The following is a 23,883-nucleotide window of genomic DNA, read 5'->3' on the forward strand; positions in this document are numbered from 1 at the left end:
AAAGGTGATATCATTACAGAGCCTACAGGCGTAAAAAAGACCCTGACAAGATATTATGAATAACTTTATACCAATAAATTTGACATAATTTGGGTAAAAAGGAACGAATACCTTGAGGAGAAATCTTACCAGAACTGACAGAAGAAATAGAAAATCTGAGTAGTCTTAACACTAATAATGAATTTGAAGCAATTAAAAAAAAATCTTTCCATAAAGAAACCCTGAGGCTTGGATAACTTCATTGGTAAAATTTCCCAAATATTTAGGAAGAAATAACATCAAACTTACCCAGACTTTTCCAGAAAAAAAGAAAGAATATTTTCTAATGTTTTAATTTTTTTGAAGGCCAGCATGACTTTGATTTCAAACCCTGACAAGGACGTTAAAAGAAAGAGAAATTATTCATCAGTCTATTCATGAATATAAAGCCAAATGTTCTTAACAAAATATTAGCAAGTGGAATCCAGCCACATATTTAAAAAGCATAATACAGCACAATTAAGTATGGCTTATTCCATACATGCAAGAGAGCCTTAGCATTTAAAAATGGATCAATATAATCCTTACATTAACAGGGCAAAGAAAAAAAGGAAAAAAACATGTGATCCTCATGATAGATGTCAAAAAAACTTTGACAAAAATTCAATGTTAATTTTTCATTAAAAATATATAGCAAATGTCATACACAATAGTGAAATATTTTTAAACTTTCCTATTTAAATGGAGAATGATGAATGTTCTCTCTTACTATTCAATACTTCTTTTCAACATTGTGCTAGAAGTCCTAGTCAGTACAATTATATAGAAAAAGAAATATAAGGGATAAGGATTAGGAAGAAAGAAATAAACTGTCATTACTTGAAAGCAACATGATTATGTACCTAGAAAATATAAAAGACTCTATGGACACACTATTAGAATTAATATATAAATTTAGAAACATCACTGGATAAAGAGTCAATATTAAAAATTGTACAATAACATCAAAAAAGAATAAAATACTTAATAAATTTAACAAAATAAGTGCAAGATGTGAACACTGCAAACTTCAAAATACCATTGTAAGAAATTAAAGACCTAAATAAATGAAAAGATATGCCATGTTCATGGATTGGAAGTCTGAATATCATTAAGGTGGCAACATTTCCCAAATTAATTCACAGATTCAATACAGTCCCTATCAAAATTCCAGCTTTTTTTTTTTTTTTTGCAGAAATTCACAAGCTGATTCTAAAATTCATATGCAAATGTAAGGGACTCAAAATAGCCAAATTAATCTTTAAAAAAAAGAACAAACATGGAGACTCACAATTCCTGATTTCAAAACTTACTATAAAACTACAGTAATCAAGGCAGTGTAGTACTAGCATAATAATAGACATATAGATCAATAGAATATAATTGAAAGTACAGAAATAAATCCATACATCTATGGCCAATTGATTTTGAACAAAGATGGGGAAAGGATAGTATTTCAACAAATAAGGCTGGGCATCTGGATAGCCAGTTGAATTAGTTTGAACCTCTGCTTCATACTATATATAAAAATTTTCTCAAAATGAACCAATGACCTAAAGATAAGAATTAAAACTGTAAAACTCTTAGAAGAACACATGGGTGTATATTTTCTTGACGTTGGATTAGGCAGTAGTTTATTAGATATGACATCTGAAGCTCAAGCAACCAAAGGAAAAAAAACAGATGAATTGGACTTTATCAAGGTTAAAAATTTTTGTGCTTCAACTGACACTATCAAGAAAGTGAAAGACAACCCACAAGATGAGAAAATACTTGCAAATCATATATCTGATAAAGGACTAGAATCTAGTATATGTAAAGAAATCTTGCAACTCAACAATAAAAACATGAATAACCCAATTAAAACTGGTCAAAGAATTTAAGTAGACATTTTTCAAAGAAGAGCTACAAATGGCCAATATACAACATGAAAAGATGTCCAACATCATTAATCAATACCGAAATTCAAATCAAAACCACAGTGTGGTATCACCCAGTAGGATGGCTTTAATAAAAAAGATGAACAGTAACAAGTGTTGGCAAAGATGCAGAGAAGTTGAACCCCTCATGCTTTGGTAGTGGGGATATGAAATTGTGCAGCTGCTTTGGAAAACATTTTGTCAGTTCCTCAAGAAGTTAAACATAGAATTACCCAGGAATTCCTCCTCTAGGTATATATCCAAACAAATTGAAAAATATTCATACAAAAACTTGTACATGAATGTTTATAGCAGCATTATTGATAGCAGCCAAAAAGTAGAAGCAACCCAAATATCCATCAACTAATAGATAAGTAAAATGTGGTATATTCATTCAATGGAATATTATTCAGCCATAAAGAGGAATAAACTACTGATACATGCTACAACATGGATGAACCTTAAAAACATTATGCTAATGAGAGAAGCCAGTCACAAAAGATCAGATATTGTATGATTCCATTTATGTGAATGTCTAGGATAGGCATATACATAATGACAGGAAGTAGATTAGTGATTCCAGGGACAAGGGGTAGGAAGAAATGAGGAGTGACTACTAGTGGGTTCATGATTTCTTTTTGTGGTGATGACAGTGTTCTGGAATTAGATAGTTATGATGGGTGTATGACCTTGGAAATATACTAAAAACCCACTGAATCATGTACTTTAAAAAGGTCTTTGTGGTATAAATTCTATTTCAATTAAAAAATTTAAACATCAGTTGTATTACTACTTACCAGCAAAAAAATGATAGAAATCATAATTCTGAAAATACCATTTACAATAGCATTAGAAATCTCAAATATCTAGTAATACAGTAGCAAAAGATATGAAAGACCACACTACAGGAAAACTAGAAATCTCATGGTGTATATGTTTAGATATATAAAAGGAAGAAGGTTTCTGCCTATCTTTCAATGACTCCCTTTTTCTTAGAACTGACTGCCACATCACAGAAGTAGGTTGTTTGTCTTGTTTATACTGCATTGTCCTCGGACCCCCGTTCTGGCCACTATTTTTCTGACAGCAAAATTATCAGGAACCAGGGTGACCTTCTTTCATTCAGTTCAAAGTCCAAATTCCTAGAAGAAAAGAAATACCTCAGTTTAAGAAAGACAATTTAGAATTAGGACTGCACTAAGAGAATATAAAATCAGAGCTGTCGGTGGCCATCCTTTACCATGCACAGAAATAATCAAAGATAGCTGGACCATGTAAGAGAAGACTAAAGCAGAGGTACAGAAAGAAGCAAAGGTGAGAAGGCCAGAGCTGAAGGTCTGATGACTTTCCATTTCTTGGTTTCAGTCCCTCATGATGCCTAGCTGCATTGCTGCTTTTGGATTCTGTGAGATAGCTATGTTCATGTAATACATTTCCACCACCCACCACATGGGTTTTTTTTTAAATAGCTTGAATTGTTTCTGTTGCTTGCAACTGTAGTGAAAATTAGGATGTTTACTATACTTCCTACTAGCATGAGACTTTTATGAGAGCAAAAGTCCCCCACATTTTCAGCATAACCCTGTGGAAAACAGAAAAAAGATGCTTCCTATCAGGCAAATGTTTTATTATACAGATACCCCCTTCACATACATATATTATATATACAACCATCCCAAATCTTATGAACATTCTGATTATATAATTCAGTTCTTATATGCAAATTCAAGTATCCCCAAATAAAGGTGTATAATTATACCTTTATACATAACATACATACAGTATCTGCATTTTCTTTCTCAGTAACTTACACAGTGAAGGAGTCATAGATTTACCCTACTAAGGTTGTGACAACAGCCTTTTCAAAACAATACAAATTTCAGTTTTTCTGACCTCTTGTCAGACCATTTTATTAAATGATAAAAACTGATATTTAGTTCAGAGAATATAGTTTCTAAATTGATTGTTTCCAAATGTGCTTGTAGGTTCAACAAATATTTTAATATTTTATATTGTCAAATAGTAGGACCATATTTAAAAACAGAAGTATGCACCTTAGAGTACAAATATAATTAGAAATTTTTTTTATGCTTCCTACAACTCTTTCAAAAAAAATTTTTTTTTTAGTTGTTTCTCACGGTTATAGTCCAAGAGATAAAATTTTTGTAAAATTTTAGGAAAAATATTTTTGCTATTTTTAAGATTAGGCAGTGTGAAAAATACACCTTTTTAGTTGTAAAATTTTTTATAACTTTTATTTTTAGCATTTAAACTTCTTATCCTTTAAATGCGTTCTCAATAAGAAGTATGGGCTTTGTTTACTTTGAATAAAATTGATTTGACATTAATAAGTTCATCTGCATTTGCTATGCCATTTTGAGTGTGAAAATTTAATGTACTTGAAGAATGCAAGGATAAAACCAGTGCCCGAGCACTTTGGAAGTGTGCACATTTAAATACTAGTCAAAAGGCAATCTGCTTTTCTTTGTACTCTTTGGTGTATACATGCATTAAATTGCAAAATCAAGGACTCCAATTCATTAGTGCTATCCTTTTCTTGATAAATAACAAAATGATAGTGTAATATTTGACAAAAAAATTGAAAGGAGATTTGCTTTCTCACTGAAAAAGTAAAATTATAAAGTGCATAAATATGGTTAGCATATATCAGGAACTGCAAAATAAAAAGTAATATTCTTTTAAAAATATTAATTCCAGTAGCTGATGCACAGACCACATTATTTGAATTTATAGTTAGGATGTGAAGCTGTGTCAGGGATGCCTCCTATTTTTAATTTGTTTTTTCTGGATTTTTTTTTTAAGCAACTGACTCTTACCCCACTGGTCATTATCGACCCTGTTAAAGTAATTTGTTTTTAAAAGGAATTCCTTTATTTTTATTTATTTATTTATTAAATTTATTTTTGGCTGTGTTGAGTCTTCGTTTCTGTGCAAGGGCTTTCTCTAGTTGCGGCAAGTGGGGGCCACTCTTCATCGCGGTGCGCGGGCCTCTCACTGTTGCGGCCTCTCTTGTTGCGGAGCACAGGCTCCAGATGCGCAGGCTCAGTAGTTGTGGCTCACGGGCCTAGCTGCTCCGCGGCATGTGGGATCTTCCCAGACCAGGGCTCGAACCCGTGTCCCCTGCATTGGTAGGCAGATTCTCAACCACTGCGCCACTAGGGAAGCCCTAAAATAATTTAAAGTATTTACTTCAAATACATTTCTAGTTCACATTAATGCTTTATTTTGCTTTAAATACTTGGAAACTGGAACTTTAAAAACATGTAAATTAATATATTATGTGACAGAACTAAGAAAATATATGCATTTCAGATTATGATAGTGATGGAGTATGGGATCTGTTAATTTTATACCTAAGTGTACAGCTTAGGTCAGTTTTCTCTCAGAACCTTATTTTTCCAATTGACAATCTCTGTTAAGCTTGTGTTTGTTAATAAGACAAATTCAGACAGTTCTCAGGACTTAGGGAGTGGAGCTGGGGTGGAGGAGCACTTATATTTTCTAAGTATCATTTCTAACAGAAATATAGTAGAAGTTTTTGTCACTTAGGTAGTAATAGCCATATGCTAGTATTCTGTAAACAAACTTGTATATGGTTCTCATTCCTAGCAAGACTTGCAAACACTGCCTTGAAATTTTGGGGTGTCACCAGAATCTCTATAATTAGATTTCCAGATCCTAGTTAGTTTCCACCACTGGGAACAAATGTGTAGTCATTGTGCACCATCTTGTGGTAATGTTTAGAAGTTCATCTATTAGAAATTGCTGGATAAGGGACAAAGTGACTCCTTATCACTTACTTCAAAACAACAACCTTCAAGGCGTTTCCTCCTATTCTTCCCACCCCACAAACAGTAGATTCCTTCCCTAAGTAAATTAAATGCATTATATGGGGAGAACTAAGGTAGCTAGTATAACTAGTAAAGCAGGGTGTTTGAGAGGTCAGGCTCTGGAATTAGACCACCTGAATTAGAATCTCAAATTTGCTACTTATTATTTCATAGTTTTGAACATGTTACTTAACCTCTTTATGAATTAATTTTCTCATCTGTGGAGATATAATAGGACTGCTGTATAGGCAGATAAACAAGGATGAAGAGACATTTGAGGAAAATTTGGAACATGTGAAAGAAAGCCCAAAATAAGTAAACAGAAAGTGGACGAAAGAACAACAGGATAATTCAGAGATGTAATAAAACGTAATATAAACTAATCAGTAACATCAGAGAAATTAAAGACTAAATTGAAACCATAAAACAGAGTAGCATGCTGTGAAAAAAAGAACAATTAAAGAAGAAGAGCGAGCACAGGGAAGTAAAAATTATGATTCGAAAAAAAAAAATAGCTTAGCTGGAGGGCCAGAAAATAAAATCAGTATAATCTGAATGAAAGCAAAAAGACAAGGAGACAGAAATCATGAGACAAGAGGGCAATCTGGAGTCTGATACCTGACTAATAAAAGCCCCATAAAGGGGCTTCCCTGGTGGCGCAGTGGTTGAGAATCTGCCTGCTAATGTAGGGGACACGGGTTCGAGCCCTGGTCTGGGAAGATCCCTCATGCTGCGGAGCAACTGGGCCCGTGAGCCACAACTGCTGAGCCTGCGCGTCTGGAGCCTGTGACCCGCAACGGGAGGGGCCGCGATAGTGAGAGGCCCGCGCACCGTGATGAAGAGTGGCCCCCGCTTGCCGCAACTAGAGAAAGCCCTCGCACGAAACGGAGACCCAACACAGCTAAAAATAAATGAATAAATAAATAAGTAGAGTAGCTATTAATTTTTTTAAAAAAGTTCCAGAAAGACAGAACAAACAAATCAGAATAAATAATTTGAGAAGATTCACTAGACTTAAAGTGAGACATATATCTGCGCATCAAAAAGGCTTACTGAGTGCTGGTTAGGATGAATGAAAGGATCTACAAAGGAAACAACGTTTCAGAACATCATGGATAGAGAGAAAAATCATAAATGCTTCCAAGGAACAAAAATTGAAGTAGTTTTAATGTTTTTATCAGCAACACTGGATGGTAGAAGACAGTGGACTTAAAAATCCAGGGGGAAATGATTTCCAACCCCGTGTTATATACCCAGGAAAATTATTAATTAAGTGTGAAAGTAAAATAAAGACATCTTAATACATTCAAGGATTCAGAAAGTTTAACTCTCATACATCCTTTCTTAGGCAGTTGTTCTAGGATGAGCACAAACAAAGCAGTTAACCAATAAAAAAAAAGTCAAAGAATCCAGCAATAGTGGATTCAGCCCAGAAGCTTAATGAAAGGAAGTTCCAGGATGACAACTATAGCACAGGCCTAGATTGCATTGGGAGGAAGATGGAGGGCTCAAGAAAGGAGATATATATTTGGGGAGTAAATGGGTGAGGTGTTTTCATATAGTTGCCTTTATCTTTGAAATATTTGAATGAACTAAAGAAACTTTAGGTAGATATTGCTAGACTAAAAGGAAGGCAGTAAAACTTCAGGGAAAATAATATGTTGCTCAAGAAAGAAAAGCACTCCACTTGATTCTGCATTAAAAATATTTTTACCTCTATGTATCTCTCAAATTAGTCCATTCTCTTTGAATCTACTAATACTACCACTCTAGACTGTTACTGTAATTTTCTTTTATCTGCTCCATCCTCTTTCAAATCCATTCTCCTACAGTAGCCTCTTAACTAGTTTTCTTGCATCTACTCTGTCCTCTCTCAAATCTGTTCTCCATACTACACTCCATAGATTGCTTTTTTCAAAATGCAAATTCAGTTATGTCCCTTCTTTGGTTAAAACACTTCAGTGGCTCCACATAGCTCTTAGAATAAAAGATCCACATCATTAACATCCCCTACAAGGTTCCATACTATCACTTAGTCAATCAGTTCCTAAGTAGCAGTGGGGTGCCAGCTGCTATGTAGTCTTGCCTCATCTCCATAGGATTGACTGGTAAGGACACAAGAGACCCAAATATATTTAGACAGTTTATTACTTACACAGACAGCAAAACATGATCAGCGTGGTATCAGCTGCATGCATCCATAATCCCGGAGGATGACACTGAACTGGAGGGACCAGATGACGAGAATGATGGGTTGCTTTGTTTTTGAGGAGTCACCTCTAGGCTGCAGCTAAGCAACTTTACAGCCTACAGCTGTACCTGAAAGGGTCAAGGTGGAAAGTCCTGTGCCTTACTAGAACCAGGAGACAGATGAGAAACTGCCTCATGGCAGCCTTATGCAGGATAGGCAGCCTCCTGCAAGCTAAGGAGGCAGATGAGAAATAGCCTTTAACAGTTCCTCGCAAGACTGCCTATCTTGATATGTCCCAGGGAGGATCAGAGGGCATTCTGTAACTAACTGAGCCTTGCCTAGGTGGAGACATGCAATCACCAGGGTGCCATGGTGGAGCTGTTTCCCTAGGAATACAGGCTGATCTTTCTACCACTGTAGTCTCATCTCATGCACTCTCTTATTTTCTGAGCGTCAGCCACATTGACCTTCTTTTAATTTCTCCACGTGCCATGCTTTCTCTTGTTTAAAGCTTTTTCATATGCTATCCCTTTCTTTCTCCTACCCCTTTGCCTTGTTAACGCCACTCTTTTTTCAGTCCTCAGTCCAATTATCACTTCCGTAGGAAAGTCTTCCAAGACATTCCTGACCAGGACCATTCCCCCTGTTATATAGCATTGTGCCCCTCTCCTTCATAGCACTCAGAACAATTTTATATTTACTTGTATAATCTTTAATTAATGTAATAGTAGAGATAATACATACACTAATATATTACTTTATTACTTAATTCTAAAATGCTATCACATACGTAATTTCATTTTATCTTTTTACCTCTGTGAGGTAACAAAACAGGTAGTATTATTTTTTAAAATAAATTTATTTATTTATTTTTGGCTGCTTTGGGTCTTCATTGCTGCGCGCGGGCTTTCTCTAGTTGGGGCGAGCGGAGGCTACTCTTTGTTGCGGTGCGCGGGCTTCTCATTGCGGTGGCTTCTCTTGTTGTGGAGCACGGGCTCTAGGTGCACAGGCTTCAGTAGTTGCAGCACACGGGCTCAGTAGTTGTGGCGCACGGGCTTAGCTGCTCCGCGGCATGTGGGATCTTCCCAGCCCAGGGCTCGAACCCATGTCCCCTGCATTGGCAGGCAGATTCTTAACCACTGCGCCACCAGGGAAGTCCAAAACAGGTAGTAGTATTTTTAATCCCTGTTGTTGTTGTTGTTGTTGTTTTTAACAGAGAACAATCCATATTAGAACTCATGTTTTCTTACTCTAGTTTAGGGTGCCCTGTACTTCACCACTGTGTTTTTTCATGTAAATACATTAAATATAAAGTAGCATACAGTAGGTGAGAGGGGCAAAGAAAATGCCATAAGGGCTTGAAGGAGAGAGAAATCACTTCCAATTTAGGTGATCAGTATAGATCTCCATGATAGAGGTGCCATTTGAGTTGGTCTTGAAAGCTGATAGATAGGCTTCTGGTAGACAAAGAAGGGTCTTCTAAGACAAGAGGTAATATCAAAGGTACAATCATAGAAAGTCTTGGGACTATTTGAACACTAATGGCAAGTGAATGTATTTTTTTGGATGTAGGGTTAATATGGGTGCTAGAAGGGAGGCTAGAATTACATTGTGGAGGACCTTAAATGTGGAATTAATTTTGTTGGCAGCAGGAAGTAACTAACGTTTCGAAGTGGGCAAATGATCTGATCAGAGCTGAATTTTGGGAGGATTAATTAAGCAACAGCATATAGATAAATTGTAGCATGGTAGGACTGGATTCAAGGAAAACAGAAATCATGAACTGGGGCAAAACTTCTCAACCAGTAAGCCGTGACGTACCTTGTAAAGTATAACATTGAAACCTTTCAGACAAGGATCACTAGGAGCATACCTGTATTTGAGGAAAGCTAGGTATTTTTTAATTTGCTGCAGCAAAGGAGAACAGCACCTGCAGAACTGTGGGTCATCTCAGGGAATTGGGAGGAGCCTATTATAGGAGTTCAGCTTGTGCCAGGTGATTCTTAGAAGGGTTTGGGAGAAGCAGAGGTCAATTCTAGATTGGGTGCTATCAGCAAGTGGGATATTGGATATTTTGGTATATCTTATCTTGGAGATTGGAGAATTAAAAAAATAGTAGTCATTTGTGTTAGCCAGAAGAGGGAGATGTTTAGTTATTTTTGTGGTTCTTCAGCGTCCTTGTCTCTACTTTCAGAAATAATTACACACTAGTCTTATATCTGTCTTCTACTACGATCATAGAGTGGCCTTATCTGAGTATTGTTTATATTCTGCCGAAATTGTTTAGGTTCAGTTGGGAACACTGTGGTTCAGCTGTCAGCTACCAGTTGCCAGCGATATTTTATTACTTTTTCAGTACCCAGTACATTGATCTGCTCAGCCCTCAAGGCATCTAACCAGTTGCCTCATATGGTGAGCAGCCTTATTCATTTACCCCTGGGTGCTATACATATATTATCATTGTTTAGATGTGCCATGCCTTGAAAAAGCTGATTGAGCAACACACTGAAAATGAAGAGTAAAGGACCAAGAAAGATTACAAAGGTTTTCAAAGCTCTTCACTACCTCCAACATTTCTAATTCATTTAAAATCTGTGCTCCAGCAAAAATAAACTGATTTGTTTCTATAGTCTGTGGTTTGCTGCCTTTGGATATTATGCTCTCTGTCTGGAACATCTTCCTCTGGTCCCCTTCTCATGTCCAGATCCTGTCTGTCCTTCAAGGACCACTTCAAATATCTCTCCCTTCTCCCATGTTACTCGGAGGGTTAAAATCAAGAAAAAGCCTACTTAAATATAATAAATGAAGAATAGATTATATATTTGGATATATTAATTCTAGCTTAGAGGGGTCAAGCTGGAAGCAATCTCTCCTTTCTATGAATTCATATAGCAAATTTGTTTATATCCCTAAGCACTTATTTCTAACATTTATTAAATATGCATGGTGTCCTATCTACTAGCTGCTGTCAGTGGTACCATCAAAATGCCATGAGGTTTCCTTCTTTCCGGGTTCTTCAGGCTTAAGTATAAAGTAGAAAAAAAAGTTTCAAAACTCCACCCTCATTCAGCAGGAGTTAACTGATGTTCAGTGATATTTGGTTCTATTTATATCAGGGAGGTTAAGAGAAGCTTATAGGTGACTCAGTGCTCCTTGTGAAAAGTTGGGATGGGCCCCATAGTGAGGCAGGGACTGATTGTTATCAGAATATCTTTTTAAAAATACATATTAAAGGAGTTAACTTTTGAGGGAGTGTGAAAATTATAATCTTTTTGTACTGCCAGAAAATATTCTGATTGTTATCAGGATATCTTTTTAAAAATACATATTAAAGGGGTTAACTTTTGAGGGATGTGAAAATCATAATCTTTTTGTACTGCCAGAAAGGACAGAGCTGGATAAAAATTAATTATAATTAGTCACATTAATAGATGTACTGAAAAAGAGGCTTTCTTTTCTTATATTAATTTAGGAATGACTGCCTGCAAAAAACCTGGGAACCGAGAATGTAAACATCACTGTAAAAATAAACATACATGTGGACATGACTGCTGTGAGTTCCATAAAACAAGTTTATTTCAGGTTTTAAAAATTGAAAGGTCATTGAAGAATAGTAATAATATCCTAATTATCTATGTATGATATTTATATTATGCAGCTTATAACTCAAATAATTTTCTTTCTTTTGTGGTTAACATTTTTAAAAAGTAAATATTAGAAATTTTGAAGAAATTTGGCTTTATATGAACAATACATAAAGTTTAACTTAAAGAATCTAGAATTTCTTTTCATAGGTAAAAATGGAGTTGCACAGAAGTCAGAAATGAAAGAGTCAACAGTTTCTTCATATTTATCTGATTTAAGAAACAGAAATGCTCTTTCATCTCTTCCTCCAGTGAAACGTCTAAAGGTTAGTTTTTTTAAAAATTATTTTTTAATTTTTTTACTTATGGCTGTGTTGGGTCTTCGTTTCTGTGCGAGGGCTTTCTCTAGTTGTGGCAAGCGGGGGCCACTCTTCATCACGGTGCGTGGAAGAGGTTAGTTTTAAGAACATTTATCCCTTGTTCTGTAATTAAATGTATATGAATATCCCTTTATTCTGGGTATCAATTAGGTAGGTATCCACAGAGTACTTTAGAGTTACATAAAGGCTTGAGTAGGAAAATGACTATTATTCATAATACTGTTTCTATAGGAAAAGATACTATGGTTTTTAATAATTAATCTATAAATCCACTTTTGGCGCATAGGGGCATAGTTATACATTCCTTTCCTTCATTAACCTCTTTTTTATTTTAAACCAGAGAAGAGGGATATGTTGCTTGCTTTGGTTCAGCAATTGAAACTAGAAACTCTTGCCCTTTTGTGGCTCCATCTGTGGTGGACTGCGCTGGAAAGTCTGAAGTTGATTTTGATTCATGCACATAGATGAGTACTGAGCAAGAGTCTCCCTTTCAAGTGATGAAGAAATGGGAGTCCCTACTGATTGATAGGCTAGTCACTAGCAGACTTACTCTAAGCCTAAGTCATCATATCCAGGGCAAAATAATTGATCAGGCCACAAAACAGAGCCAAGAAAATGGCAGAGTGCCTGATTCTTTCCTAGGTCTTTTTTTTTTTTTTTTAACATGTTTATTAGAGTATAATTGCTTTACAATGGTGTGTTAGTTTCTGCTTTATAACAAAGTGAATCAGCTATACATACACATATATCTCCATATCTCCTCCCTCTTGAGGCTCTCCCACCCTCCCTATCCCACCCCCCCCATCCCACCCCCTAGGTGGTCACAAAGCACTGAGCTGATCTCCCTGTGCTATGCGGCTGCTTCCCACTAGCTATCTATTTTACATTTGGTAGTATATATAAGTCCCTGCCACTCTCTCACTTCGTCCCAGCTTACCTTCCCCCTCCCTGTGTCCTCAAGTCCATTCTCCACATCTGCGTCTTTATTCCTGTCCTGCCCCTAGGTTCTTCATAACCATTTTTTTTCTTTCTTTCTTTTTTTTAGATTCCATATATATGTGTTAGCATACGGTATTTGTTTTTCTCTTTCTGACTTCCTTCACTCTGTATGACAGACTCTAGGTCCATACACTCACTACAAATAACTCAATTTCGTTTCTTTTTATGGCTGAGTAATATCCCATTGTATATATGAGCCATGTCTTCTTTATCCATTCATCTGTCGATGGACACTTAGGTTGCTTCCATGTCCTGGCTATTGGAAATAGAGCTGCAATGAACATTGTGGTACATGACTCTTTTTGAATGATGGTTTTCTCAGGATATATGCAATGCCAACTAGTGGGATTGCTGGGTCGCATGATAGTTCTATTTTTAGTTTTTTAAGGAACCTCCATACTGTTCTCCATAGTGGCTGTATCAATTTACATTCCCTCCAACAGTGCAAGAGGGTTCCCTTTTCTCCACACCCTCTCCAGCATTTATTGTTTGTAGATTTTCTGATGATGGCCATTCTGACTGGTGTGAGGTGATACCTCATTGTACTTTTGATTTGCATTTCTCTAATGATTAGTGATGTTGAGCATCCTTTCATGTGTTTCTTGGCAATCTGTTTATCTTCTTTGGAGAAATGTCTATTTAGGTCTTCTGCCCATTTTTGGATTGGGTTGTTTGTTTTTTTGATATTGAGTTGCATGAGCTGCTTGTAAATTTTGGAGATTAATCCTTTGTCAGTTGCTTCATTTGCAAATATTTTCTCCCATTCTGAGGGTTGTCTTTTGGTCTTGTTTATGGTTTCCTTTGCTGTGCAAAAGCTTTTAAGTTTCATTAGGTCCCATTTGTTTATTTTTGTTTTTATTTCCATTTCTCTAGGAGGTGGGTCAAAAAGGATCTTGCTGAGATTTACATCATAGAGTGTTCTGCCTATGTTTTCCTCTAAGAATTTTATAGTGTCAGGTCTTACATATAGGTCTTTAATCCATTTTGAGTTTATGTTTGTGTATGGTGTTAGGGAGTGTTCTAATTTCATTCTTTTACATGTAGCTCTCCAGTTTTCCCAGCACCACTTATTGAAGAGGCTGTCTTTTCTCCATTGTATATTCTTGTCTCCTGTATCAAAAATAAGGTGACCATATGTGCGTGGATTTATCTCTGGGCTCTGTATCCTGTTCCATTGATCTATATCTCTGTTTCTGTGCCAGTACCATATTGCCTTGATTACTGTAGCTTTGTAGTATACTCTGAAGTCAGGGAGCCTGATTCCTCCAGCTCCATTTTTCTTTCTCAGGATTGCTTTGGCTATTTGGGGTCTTTTGTGTTTCCATACAAATTGTGAAATTTTTGGTTCTAGTTCTGTGAGAAATTCCATTGGTACTTTGATAGAGATTGCATTGAATCTGTAGATTGCTTTGGGTAGTAGAGTCATCTAAACAGTGTTGATTCTTCCAATCCAAGAACATGGTATATCACTCCATCTGTTTGTATCATCTTTAATTTCTTTCATCAGTGTCTTATAGTTTTCTGCATACAGGTCCATGTCTCCTTTGGTAGGTTTATTCCTAGGTATTTTATTCTTTTTGTTACAATGGTAAATGGGAGTGTTTCCTTAATTTCTCTTTCAAATTTTTCATCATTAGTGTATAGGAATGCAAGAGATTTCTGTACATTAATTTTGTACCCGGCTACTTTACCAAATTCACTGATTAGCTCTAGTAGTTTTGTGGTAGAGTCTTTAGGATTCTCTATGTATAGTATCATGTCATCTCAAACAGTGACAGCTTTACTTCTTCTTTTCCAATTTAGATTCCTTTTATTTCTTTTTCTTCTCTGACTGCTGTCACTAAAACTTCCAAAACTATGTTGAATAATAGTAATGAGAGTGGACAACCTGTCTTGTTCCTGATCTTAGTGGAAATGGTCTCAGTTTTTCACAATTGAGAATGATGTTGGCTGTGGATTTGTCATATATGACCTTTATTATGTTGACGTAAGTTCCTTCTATGCCTACTTTCTGGAGGGTTTTTATCATAAATGGGTGCTGAATTTTGTCAAAAGCTTTTTCTGCATCTGTTGAGATGATCATATGGTTTTTATCCTTCAATTTGTTAATATGGTGTATCACATTGATTGATTTGCGTATATTGAAGAATCCTTGCATTCCTGGGATAAATGCTATTTGATCATGGTGTATAATCCTTTTAATGTGCTGTTGGATTCTGTTTGCTAGTATTTTGTTGAGGAGTTTGCATCTATGTTCATCAGTGATATTGGCATGTAGTTTTCTTTCTTTGTGACATCTTTGTCTGGTTTTGGTATCAGGGTGATGGTGGCCTCATAGAATGAGTTTGGGAGTGTTCCTTCCTCTGCTATATTTTGGAAGAGTTTGAGAAGGATAGGTGTTAGCTCTTCTCTAAATGTTGGATAGAATTCTCCTATGAAGCCATCTGGTCCTGGGCTTTTGTTTGTTGCAAGATTTTTAATCACAGTCTCAATTTCAGTGCTTGTGATTGGTCTGTTTATATTTTCTATTTCTTCCTGGGTCAGTTGCAGAAGGTTGTGCTTTTCTAAGAATTTGTCCATTTCTTCCAGGTTGTCCATTTTATTGGCATATAGTTGCTTGTAGTAATCTCTCATGAACCTTTGTATTTCTGCAGTGTCAGTTGTTACTTCTTTTTCATTTCTGATTCTATTGATTTGAGTCTTCTCTCTTTTTTTTCTTGATGAGTCTGGCTAATGGTTTATCAATTTTGTTTATCTTCTCAAAGAAACAGCTTTTAGTTTTATTGATCTTTGCTATTGTTTCCTTCATTTTCTTTTTCATTTATTTCTTTTTCATTTAAGAAAAATTTTATTTTCATTTATTTCTTTTTAATTTATTTCTGATCTGATCGTCATAATTTCTTTCCTTCTGCTAACTTTGGGGTTTTTTGTTCTTCTGTCTCTAATTGCTTTAGGTGTAAGGTTAGGTCATTTATTTGAGATGTCTCTTGTTACTTAAGGTAAGATCGTATTGCTCTAAACTTCCCTCTTAGAACTGCTTTTGCTGCATCCCATAGGTTTGGGGTCGTCGTGTTTTCATTGTCATTTCTTTCTAGGTATTTTTTGATTTCCTCTTTGATTTCTTCAGTGATCTCTTCGTTATTAAGTAGTGTGTTGTTTAGCCTCCATGTGTTTGTATTTTTTACCGATTTTTACCTGTAATTGATATCTAGTCTCATAGCTTTGTGGTCGGAAAAGATACTTCATAAGATTTCAATTTTCTTAACTTTACCAAGGCTTGATTTGTGACCCAAGATATGATCTATCCTGGAGAATGTTCCATGAGCACTTGAGAAGAATGTGTATTCTATTGTTTTTGGATGGAATGTCCTATAAATATCAATTTAGTCCATCCTGTTTAATGTATCATTTAAAGCTTGTGTTTCCTTATTTATTTTCATTTTGGATGATCTGTCCATTGGTGAAAGTGAGGTGTTAAAGTCCCCTACTATGATTGTGTTACTGTCGATTTCCCCTTTTATGGCTGTTAGCATTTGCCTTATGTATTGAGGTGCTCCTATGTTGGGTGCATAAATATTTACAATTGTTATATCTTCTTCTTGGATTGATCCCTTGATCATTATGTATTGTCCTTCTTTGTCTCTTGTAATAGTCTTTATTTTAAAGTCTATTTTTTCTGATATGAGAATTGCTACTGTGGCTTTCTTTTGATTTCCATTTGCATGGAATATCTTTTTCTATCCCCTCACTTTCAGTCTGTATGTGTTCCTAGGTCTGAAATGGGTCTCTTGTAGACAGCATATATATCGGTCTCATTTTTGTATCCATTCAGCCAGTGTATGTCTTTTGGTTGGAGCATTGAATCCATTTACATTTAAGGTAATTATCGATATGTATGTTCCTATTTTCATTTTCTTAATTGTTTTGGGTTTGTTATTGTAGGTCTTTTCCTTCTCTTGTGTTTCCTGCCTAGAGAAGTTCCTTTAGCATTTGTTGTAAAGCTGGTTTGGTGGTGCTGAATTCTCTTAGCTTTTGCTTGTCTGTAAAGGTTTTAATTTCTCTGTCAAATCTAAATGAGATCCTTGCTGGGTAGAGTAATCTTGGTTGTAGATTTTTCCCTTTCATCACTTTAAATATGTCTTGCCACTCCCTTCTGGCTTGCAGAGTTTTTGCTGAAAGATCAGCTGTTAACCTTATGGGGATTCCCTTGTATGTTTTTTTCCCTTGCTGCTTTTAATATGTTTTCTTTGTATGTATGTATGTATGTATGTATGTATGTATGTATGTATGTATTTAAAGATTTCTTTTTTAAGTTTTTTTAAAAATTTCATTGCATTTTTATTTATTTATTTATTTATTTATTTATATTTTTATTTTTGGCTGTGTTGGGTCTTCGTTTCTGTGCGAGGGCTTTCTCTAGTTGCGGCAAGTAGGGGCCAGTCTTCATCGCGGTGCACGGGCCTCTCACTATCGTGGCCTCTCTTATTGCGGAGCACAGGCTCCAGATGCGCAGGCTCAGTAGTTGTGGCTCACGGGCTCAGTTGCTCCACGGCATGTGGGATCTTCCCAGACCAGGGCTCGAACCCGTGTCCCCTGCATTGGCAGGCAGATTCTCAACCACTGAGCCACCAGGGAAGCCCTGTATTTATTTTTTGATAGTTTGATTAATATGTGTCTTGGCGTGTTTCTCCTTGGATTTATCCTGTATCTGACTGTCTGTGCTTCCTGGACTTGACTATTTCCTTTCCCATATTAGGGAAGTTTTCAAGTATAATCTCTTCAAATATTTTCTCAGTCCCTTTCTTTTTCTCTTCTTCTTCTGGGACCCCTAGAATTCGAATGTTGGTGCATTTAATGTTGTCCCAGAGGTCTCTGAGAGGGTCCTTAAATCTTTTTTCTTTATTCTGCTCTGTGGTAGTTATTTCCACTATTTTATCTTCCAGGTCACTTATCCATTCTTCTGCCTCAGTTATTTTGCTATTGATTCCTTCTAGAGAATTTTTAATTTCATTTATTGTTGTTAATCTTGTTTGTTTGCTCTTTAGTTCTTCTAGGTCCTTGTTAAACGTGTCTTGTATTTTCTCCATTCTATTTCCAAGATTTTGGATCATCTTTACTATCATTACTCTGAATTCTTTTTCAAGCAGACTGCCTATTTCCTCTTCATTTGTTTGGTACGGTGGGTTTTTACCTTGCTCCTTCATCTGCTGTGTATTTCTCTGTCTTCTCATTTTGCTTAACTTACTGTGTTTGGGGTCTCCTTCTCACAGGCTGCAGGTTTGTAGTTCCCATTGTTTTTGGTGTCTGCCCCCAGTGGCTAAGGTTGGTTCAGTGGGTTGTGTAGGCTTCCTGGTGGAGGGGACTAGTGCCTGTCTTCTGGTGGATGAGGTTGGATATTGTCTTTCTGGTGGGTAGGACCATGTCTGTTGGTGTGTTTTGGGGTGTCTGTGGCCTTATTATGATTTTAGGCAGACTCTCTGCTAATGGGTTGGGTTGTGTTCCTGTCTTGCTAGTTGTTTGGCATAGGGTGTCCAGCACTGTAGCTTGCTTGTCGTTGAGTGGAGCTGGGCTTTAGCGTTGAGATGGAGATCTCTGGAAGAGCTTTTGCCATTAGATATTACGTGGAGCTGAGAGGTCTCTGGTGGACCAGTGTCCTGAACTTGGCTCTCCCACCTCAGAGGCACAGGCTGACACCTGGCCGGAGCACTAACATCCTCTCAGCCACAGAGCTGAGAAGAAAAGGGAGAAAAGAAGAAAGGAAGAAAAAAATAAAATAAAGTTATTAAAATAAAAATAATTATTAAAAGTAAAAAAATTTTAAAATAATAAAAAAAGAAAAAAAAGAAAGAAAGAGGACAGCAACCAAACCAAAAAACAAATCCACCAATGATAACAAGCACTGAAAACTATACTAAAAAAACAAAACAGACAGACAGAACCCTCGGACAAATGGTAAAACAAAGCTATACAGACAAAATCACACAAAGAAGCATACACGTACGCACTCACAAAAAGAGAAAAAGGAAAAAAATATATATATCGTTGCTCCCAAAGTTCACCGCCTCAATTTTGGGATGATTTGTTGTCTATTCAGGTATTCCACAGATGCAGGGTACATCAAGTTGATCGTGGAGATTTAATCGGCTGCTCCTGAGGCTGCTGGGAGAGATTTCCCTTTCTCTTCTTTGTTCGCACAACTCCTGGGGTTCAGCTTTGGATTTGGCCCCCCCCACCCCGTGTGTAGGTCGCTTGAGGGCATCTGTTCTTCACTCAGACAGGACGGGATTAAAGGAACAGCTGATTCGGGGGCTCTGGCTCACTCAGGCCGGGGAGAGGGAGGGGTACGGATGCGGGGTGAGCCTGCGGCGGCAGAGGCCGGCGTGACGTTGCACCAGCCTGAGGCACGCCGTGCGTTCTCCCGGGGAAGTTGTCCCTGGATAATGGGACCCTGGCAGTGGCGGGCTGCACAGTCTCCCGGGAGGGGAGGTGTGGAGAGTGACCTGTGCTTGCACACAGGCCTCCTGGTTGCTGCAGCAGCAGCCTTAGCATTTCATGCCCGTCTCTGGTGTCTGCACTAATAGCCGCGGCTCACACCTGTCTCTGGAGCTCGTTTAGGCGGTGCTCTGAATCCCCTCTCCTGGCGCACCCCGAAACAATGGTCTCTTGCCTCTTAGGCAGTTTCAGACTTTTTCCCGGACTCCCTCCTGGCTAGCTGTGGCACACTAGCCCCCTTCAGTCTGTGTTCACGCAGCCAACCCCAGTCCTCTCCCTGGGATCCGACCTCCAAAGCCCGAGCCTCAGCTCCCAGCCCCCGCCTGCCCCGGCGGGTGAGCAGACAAGCCTCCCAGGCTGGTGAGTGCTGGTCGGCACCGATCCTCTGTGAGGGAATCTCTGCGCTTTGCCCTCCACACCCCTGTTGCTGCACTCTCATCCGTGGCCCCGAAGCTCCCCCCAGCACCGCCACCCCCAGTCTCCAGCAGTGAAGGAGCTTCCTACTGTGTGGAAACTTTTCCTCCTTCACAGCTCCCTCCCACTGGTGCAGGTCCCGTCCCTATTCTTTTGTCTCTGTTTTTTCTTTTTGTTTTTGCCCCACCCAGGTACGTGGGGAGTTTCTTGCCTTTTGGGAAGTTTGAGGTCTTCTGCCAACATTCAATAGGTGTTCTATAGGGGTTGTTCCACATGTAGATGTATTTCTGATGTATTTGTGGGGAGGAAGGTGATCTCCACGTCTTACTCTTCCGCCATCTCGAAGGTCTCCTCTCTAGGTCTTTTATAAGAAAGAAGATTCTAAGTCATGAGGCTAAAACAAGGAGAATATTGGGAAACATGGAGAGGTTTACAGTTTGAAATGGCAACCACCTTTTCTGAGACAATTATTTTTTAGTATCCCAAGTTTTTCCTACCTTCTTTTTGTACTTATTCCATATCATCCATCCCTCCCTTCTTCCCTCCCTTCCTTCCTTCCTTTCCTTCCTTCCTTCCTTCCTTCCTCCCATATTCATTGAGCACCAAGAATGTGCCAAGCACTATAGTAGGTGTGGAAGATCCAGTGATAAGACCGTTTTAGTCCCAGACCTCATAAAGCTTACAGTTGAGTGAAGGATACAAATAAGTTAATAGGCTTTTTCAGTACAGTGTGATGAGTGATTCTGTGACAGAAGTGTAAAAGATAACTTGAACTTATATAGAAAGTGCATTCACTCCACATTTGATAGGCCAGGAAAGGATTCCTAATAAACATGATTGAGACCTGAAGGATATATGGGCATAAGCAAGTATGGAGAGGTGAGTACCAGAGTGGTGGTAAAGAGGGATAGAAAAGTATTTCAGATATAGAGAATATGCAGTGGTTCAGAGCTGAGAAAGAGATAGAGATCTTTTTAAAAACTGAAGTAATACAGGAGGGTGGAGAAAGATAAAGCTGAAGAAGTAGGAGCTAGATCATGAAAACATTTTTGCTATTTTAAGGATTTGGATTTTACCCTGAAAGTACTGGGAAATCACTGAAGGGCTTTAATCAGTGGCATGATTGGAACCGCATTTTATAAAGTTCACTCTGGATGCAATGTAGAGAATGCATTAGAGGATAATAGAAAAGGAACATAAGGACTCATTAGGGAGGTTTTGCAGTAGTCCAGGCAAGACAATGGCCTAGTCTAGTGTAGTGGCAGTAGCAGTGGAGAGAAGTGGCTGGGTTTAAGATATTTTTCAGAGATAGAAACAACTACCTTGCTACTTATTGGTTATAAGGGGTGAAGTAGAAGGAATAAAGATGATGCCCTTCTGTCTTGAGCAACTGGGAAAAAAGTGGGGCCTCACTAGGGTAGACACTGTAAATGGAAAGCAAGTTTGGAGGAGTAGAGACATGATAAGTTCATTTGGGAAATACTGAATTTGGAGGCCTACAAGATGTCTAGGTAAAGATGTTCTATAGACAGTTGGATAATCGCTGTTTGAAAGTCAGGAGAGAGCTGAGCTAGAAAATCAAGAAAGAGAGCTAAGCTCAAATCTACAGAGAGCTATAGATTTGAGAGTCATTCATGTGTAGATGGTAATTGAAGCCATGGGAGTAAATGAGATTTATGATTGAGAATGAGTGAGAGTGAGAAGAGAAAAAGGCCTCATGACGAAGAACCATGAAGAATATCAACATTTAAGAAGGGCCTGAGAAGGAGATTTGAGTTGAAAACTAGCTTGAGTTTCTCACAATTTATTGGTTTGGGGACTATATGTATCAGCAGGAATTTTGCTGTTTGGCTTATTTGTTAAAAGGTGTATTGATATGAAATTGATAGTTGAACTTGTTAATTTTTCATTAATAGATGCAGATGAATAAATCTCAAAGTGTGGACCTTAAAGAGTTTGGTTTTACTCCAAAACCTTCTCTTCCCAGTATATCAAGGTACAAATATAATGTTAATATCTGAGGTAAAGTATTCATCATAAACTCTCTGTTCCTCCAAATAGTCATGTATTCAGAGAAAGATAGTTACTGGCTACCTTTGAATCACAGTAATCATTTAGTTCCATAATGAGGTAATTACATCGGGAGAGTTTTGTTATCTTTTATACCCCAAATTTATTTAGAACTCTGCAGTCATAATGATACTTTAACATTGATCGAATCTGCTCTTTCCTGGAAAACTATCCATCCTATGTGTCATGCCCCCAGGCTCTCTCTGCCTTCTAAACTTAACAGATGACAAGAATATACTTTAAAAAGAGAAGTCATGTTGGTGTATAAAGTCTAATATTTTCCATTTAGAGGCCCACTCTATATTAATAATACCTCAGATTTATAAAATACTTTATAATTTAAAAATTGCACTTTTGTGCATTCTTTCTTTTGACCTTAACAACAACCTGGCTCATAAACCAAGGTATTTTTATCCTATTATATAGATGAAATAACCAAAGCTCATATTCAGAGGGCCCTAGATGATAACTCAGCATTCTTTTCCTATTATGATACCTAAAAGGTAACAGTATATGTAATTTCCCTTCCAGATAAGGGCATTCTATATGCTGGGATGACATTTAATATACTTAAAAACCAGTACAGAACAGCCGCTGACCAATCAGACTAGGTGCCAGCACTACTTCAAGAGATCCTAACTTTTGTTATCTAACTGAAAGAAGCATTAGAAATAAATTTTTAAGGCTACACACAAATAGCAGAAATCTACCCAATGGGGGAATGTAAAGATGACTAAGTGACCTAAGTAGTTGTCACTTCCATTAAACACCTATTTTTTTTACCTTTTACTACTCAGGCTAGTACAGTTTATCATAGAAGTGTTGAGTGGCTGAACCAATTTTTTCCCATTTATATGAATAAGTAGTTTTCAAAGTCAGATTAATTTTAATATTTTCTTTAACATTTTTATGGTTTTATTTATCTTTACAAAGGTCAGAATATTTAAACATACCCGAATTGCCTATAATGGAGCAGAGGGATCAGCGTGAGATCTATACAAAAGGTCAACAACCAGAACCATCTGCATATCAAGACAAAGGTAAATTACTGTTGATATTGACTTGAGAGAGAAAATGATTTCTCACTACTTTGGATTGACAAGCAATGTTACTGAAAAACCAAAATCTAAAATTATGATTATTAACTTGGCAACATTTTTCTCTTCAGTTATTGAAGCAGTTTCAAATTCTTAGGTCTGTTATTTCAGATGGTCTTGTTGTGTCTATCATAGATTCCTAAAAAATCTTTTCCTACATAGCATTGACTATTTTAATTTAAAGATAATATGAGGAAAAGCTGAGAATATAAGGGATCTTAGGATATGCAAAGTATTAAAATGCTGAACTATTACTTTTATATGTCTTTAGAATTATTTGAAATAATTTTTTATTTATAAAATTAGTCCATTTTACAAAATAGCTGTGTGACCTTGGGAAAATTATTTAACCTCTTTGGGCGTTAGTCTTATCTTTAAAATTAAGGGATTAAATTGGGTGACCTTTAATATCTCTCCAGTTCTTAAACCTATGATTCTTGCAATCTCTATGATATGTGAGACTATAACCTAGTTTGTGGGATATAGCTGGTTTGTAATATAGATTTGCTTTTTATCTGTGTCTGTCATTAAATTAAAGAGGTAATGCATATAAATTCTTCAGCTTTGGGCCTGGTTCATCATTTCTCCAGGTCCTGCCATTAATAGCACCATTTCTCTGGGTCATGCTACTATACTAATAGCAGTCTGTTAAAACGTGTGAGAAATAATTCTGGCCACAGAGTTGTTTGTTCAAGTGGCTGTATGTAGAAATGATAAACTTGGGATTTTCTAAAAACAATTAACAATTTCATGTGTGTGTTGTTTTTGACTTCTATTGCCACTCTTTCCTTCATTCTTTCACTCTATTGCTTTCTCTGGCCATAATTTAAGATCTTAGGTAGGCAAGGGCTGGAGTACCCATCACCCC

General features: G+C 37.1%; 1 protein-coding gene across 3 annotated transcripts in view; it reads left to right on the top strand.

The window, feature by feature from the left end:
• HFM1 (helicase for meiosis 1) overlaps positions 1 to 23,883 on the top strand; it is a 146,276-nt gene that overhangs the window by 99,145 nt on the left and 23,248 nt on the right. For all 3 annotated transcript variants that reach the window (XM_082382902.1, XM_082382904.1, XM_082382903.1), the window contains 4 exons: positions 11,452 to 11,532; positions 11,774 to 11,889; positions 21,765 to 21,844; positions 22,852 to 22,958. In XM_082382902.1, coding sequence (XP_082239028.1) covers positions 11,452 to 11,532; positions 11,774 to 11,889; positions 21,765 to 21,844; positions 22,852 to 22,958 — 384 coding nt within the window. The remainder of the gene's footprint in view (positions 1 to 11,451; positions 11,533 to 11,773; positions 11,890 to 21,764; positions 21,845 to 22,851; positions 22,959 to 23,883) is intronic.

This window comes from Balaenoptera borealis (genome assembly GCF_965194805.1).
Source record: "Balaenoptera borealis genome assembly, chromosome: 1".
NCBI lineage: Eukaryota > Metazoa > Chordata > Mammalia > Artiodactyla > Balaenopteridae > Balaenoptera > Balaenoptera borealis.